Raw genomic sequence first — 4,372 nt, 5'->3', positions numbered from 1 at the left:
CAATGATACTTTTTTCTTAAATGAAGTGTTTTATTAATTATGCTGATAAATTTATTCACTGAAGGATTGCTATAAACATTAAAAAGTACATTTTAAAAAACCTTGTGAATTCAATCATTCAATGAAGAAAATATAACAGCATGCGTGAAAAACACTTAGCATATGGGAAGAATAATGATATAGATGCAGCTAAAATTTGCATGCGTATCTCTGTGCTTAGAAAAGCAAAATGGCAGTCACGCAGATCTACTGTGTATCACTGGATGCACTACTTGGGAAAATGAGTTTTGAATGGCAGGAGTAGTTTAGGGAGTTACTGCCAGGTAATAGAGTAAACGCTGACCAAGTCAGAGGCTGTTTTTGTCCCGGTTCTGCAGCTGTGTGATATTGAGCAAATCCTTCAACTTTTCTTTGATTTTGTTTTCTCACTTCCATCATCAAGGCCAGCCTCTACTATTTATTTTGTTTGTTTGTTTGTCTGTTTACATTCCCACTTCATTCAAAAAAGAATTTAAGCAAAAAAAAAAAAATATGTTTCTTTTGGCACTAACATTCACTGACTCTAATTTTATTAAAAATTCCCCCCAGTGCAAACACTTGATGACTCAATAGTCCAAAACTTCTCACATGAAACACCAAGGACAGAAAATATTGGTAAATGCAAGTCAAAATCTGCTCTTGTTCATGGGCAATTACTTTATACCTACTAATCGTAAGATTGTAGAACAACAGTTCAAGTCAGAGCTCTAAGGGGCTGTATACCCTCTGGGATTTCTCCAGTGAGTCCTGCCAGAGGTACATCCCTGGCAAAACTATACCATTCCAATCAGAAATATTCACATGTCTGAGGCAATTATATTTTACAAAAGTAGTTTTGTCATGGCATCTTTGACCTCCTTGTTTCTTAAACTGTAAATTATGGGGTTCAACATAGGAGTAAGCACTCCATAAAGCAATGAAATGATTTTGTCTATTTCTTGTGAGTTTGATGAAGAAGGCTTTAGGTACATGGAGAGGGCAGCCCCATAATATAAAATCACCACAGTCAAGTGTGCACCACAAGTAGAAAAGGCCTTGTTTCTTCCCTCTGCCGAGCTTATTCTCAGAATAGTGGAAAGAATGAAAACGTAAGAGATGCAAATGAAGAGCATTGGAATGGACAGGAGGAGAATGCTGACCACCATCATGATCACATCCATGAGCAGTGAACTTGTGCAAGCTAACTTTAGCACAGCCAGAATTTCACACGTGAAGTGATCAATAAGATTCCCACAAAGGGGTGTCTTCAGAGCAAAACTGCTTTCCAGGAGGGCAGTCAGGCAGCCCGTCATCCAGGAAACGCTGGCCATCTGAACACAAACCTGCCGACTCATGATGATGGGGTATCTCAGTGGGTTGCAAATGGCCACATAACGGTCATATGCCATCACAGCTAGCAGAACGCACTCTGTGGAGCCCATGGCAAGGGAAAGATACATCTGTATAGCACAGCCAGCCAAGAAAATTGTCTTCTGGGATGACAGCAAGTTTACCAACAAAGTAGGAATAGAAGCAGATGTGTAACAGATATCCATGAAAGCGAGGTTTCCAAGGAAGAAGTACATGGGTTTTTGAAGACGAGAGTCTAAAACAATGATTAAGATAAGAGTGCTGTTACCCAAGAGGGTAATCAGATACATCATGAGGCTGAAGATGAAGAGAACAACTTCCAGCCTCGGATATCGAGAAAATCCCTCCAGGAAAAAAAAACTCCAAACGGTGAAGTTCTCTTGTTGCATTTTCTTTCTTTCTTCTACAGTTATTTACTATTATTCTCTTCATTTCATCTAAGGACATTAAGAAATGGATAAAGTATAATGTTTCCTTACGAAAACACCCTCAGACCTATTCTTAATAGTAAGCCCATTTTGCTTCAAGAAAACATAGGATATGTGCATAAGGATCTAAAAGAGAAAAGCAGATTTAAGCTCCATAAAAATGGATTCTTCCACAATAAAATTTAGGAAACTGAATCTGAAAACAAGAATAAACCTATTTAGTATTTTAATCTCAGCTCATAAACCTACCTTTGGCACAGTAAGTTTTCAATAAAGATTTAAATGTGACTGAGGAAAATTAGGACTTTACATTGAATAAATTACTGAGCCTGAGTTAGAAAAGTAAGCCAGATAAGTGAGGGAAAGTTCATAACACATAATAAAAATTACCAATAATGTTATCTGAAAGAGGAATGATGGAAGCAACACATAAATAAATTTTAAATCAATACCATGAAGTTCTGGGTCTAAATGAGCTCTGCCATTTCCAGCTAATAATTTAGAGATTTACACACTTCTTTCCAAAAAGACAGTATCGGGCTGGGGATTTAGCTCAGTAGCATAAGTGTCTGCCTGGCAAGTACAAGGTCGTGAGTTTGATCCCTGGTACCAAAAAGAAAAAAAAAATGTAATATCATTGCTTAAAATCATTGTTATTATATATAAGATTTAATTTTAAGTCACACAAAATAGCCCACATCATTTAAACACTAATACATCCATTAAACAGTTTAGTTCATTACTGAACCACATACTCTTGTGATTCTAAAAGTTACACACAGATAATACACATTTAAAATTCATGAACACCTTGAAAATATAGAAACTAAACTCTTTTAGAAAGTTGACATATATGTCTTTGAATATAGAATTAAAGATTATATTGTTTAAAGTAAGTATTTTTACATGTCACAGTATTACATGCATTTTTACATGTCACAAGCATTTTTTACATGTCACAATATTAACAAAAAATTGAGACGACTTACCTTACTTCTGTACTTAGATTATTATCACTTTCAAACATTTTCTTTCTTTGCTAATTCTCCCTATTCTGTTGTCAGACGTACCTGTTCTTAGAAAGTCCCTGTCCTGTCACCCTACCCATGCACACTACCTTCTTTCTTTCATAGATGAATCCTTTAATCACACAGTTAATGTTGTATTTCAGTCTGCACTTTCTCATCACTGGTATTTTTTCTTATACCTCACTTTCAGTCCGTGCACTCATTCTCGCAGTTCTCCATATTTAAAAAGCTGGCAGGGATGGTGATCATGAAGATAGTAATGCTGTGATAGTATCTTACTTTATTTATAGCAAGAGCACAGAAATTGTCAAACTTGGATAGCGGTGTTGTTCAGTGTTGAATGCTTGCCTAGCAAGAGTGAGGCCCTGGGTTCAATTACCAGTATTGAAATCTTGAAAATCTTTTTCAGATTTTTTATTATATCACATAATTATTTTTGTTTCTCCCTCCACTCTGTCTCTCTTCCAGTCTGCTAATAAGAGCTTCCATTTTTTTCTGTTTCAGGCATTAATTCCAATGCAACCAACATTGCACATCCAAACATTATCAGTGATGCCAAATGTCCTTTAAATATTCTAGAGAAATTTTGTCCGTATTATTTTCTTCTGTGGTGATAGAATATGTAGAACTTTTGCTTTTCTTAAGAGTTCTGTATTTCTTTCATCACGATAAGTGATTTTTGTTCATTTATTAGTTATCAGATTATTTCTTACAGACCAAGCTACAAGATTTTCTATTTAATGTGTTTCATACCAAAACAATGATAAGTTATTATAAAAGATTGCTTTAAAGAAACTTAATTCTGGTTCTACTATTAAGACTATAAAATACTATTTTTAGAATAAAAACTCAACCCAGTTGTCAAGGATTTGATATTTTTCTATTGTTTAAAAATAGTAGCCAAGAAAAATTGATCTTCCTATCTGAATTCTAATTTTCCTGTCAGTAACTCCAAATCAAAATTATTTTACAATACATTTAATAAAGTTGACCATTTGCAAGAATAAATGCACCCATATTTTAAAAGTAAAATGTTATTATGTAAAAAATCTATTCATTTCTTTCAAAATTCATTTCTTTCATAATTACCAACTGATGGCACCATAACTAAAAATATCAAAGGACAGCAACTGAAATTCTATGTAAATTTAAACCATTTGTTGCTTTTTGGGAATATCTGTGGTCCCTGAACAATTTAAAGTTTGGCAGCTATAATATACAGAGGTTTGAAACTTCAAATCCATCAGGGATAATGTCCCAAAGATCCAATTACATCAAACTTTAGATGAATCAACAGAAAGTGAACTACAGCTCCTCTAAAACACTCCCAAGGAACTCAAGAGAGCAAACTTTCCTTGTCTCCTCTTCCACCAGCTGTTAACTATGTCAAATCTTTTTGGTAAGCAAGTACAGAATCGAATACTTCACAGACTAGCAGGTCTGTAATCCCAGTTCTCAGGAGCCTCAGGCAGGAGAGTCTGAGGCCAGTTTGGGCTACCATACTGAGTTTACGGTTAACTCAAAGTT

The 4,372-nt window shown here is 35.0% G+C and overlaps 1 protein-coding gene across 1 annotated transcript; it reads right to left on the bottom strand.

Annotated features, from left to right (window-relative positions):
• Positions 1-860: 860 nt before the first annotated feature.
• On the bottom strand, positions 861-1,778 carry LOC100715289 (olfactory receptor 2K2). The gene has a single exon (XM_003463811.5). It carries the CDS (start codon positions 1,776-1,778, stop codon positions 861-863), a length of 918 nt encoding a protein of 305 aa, XP_003463859.3.
• Positions 1,779-4,372: the final 2,594 nt, after the last annotated feature.

The sequence above is a fragment of the Cavia porcellus genome, unplaced genomic scaffold (genome assembly GCF_034190915.1).
Source record: "Cavia porcellus strain 051 isolate PalLab524CR breed Dunkin Hartley unplaced genomic scaffold, mCavPor4.1 scaffold_1, whole genome shotgun sequence".
NCBI classification, from domain to species: Eukaryota; Metazoa; Chordata; class Mammalia; order Rodentia; family Caviidae; genus Cavia; species Cavia porcellus.
This window is presented reverse-complemented; position numbering and strand designations above follow the sequence as displayed.

What these genes read in the sequence shown, in the direction of transcription:
- LOC100715289 (XM_003463811.5), bottom strand. Translation starts at nt 1,778, where the DNA reads ATGCAACAAGAGAACTTCACCGTTTGGAGTTTTTTTTTCCTGGAGGGA.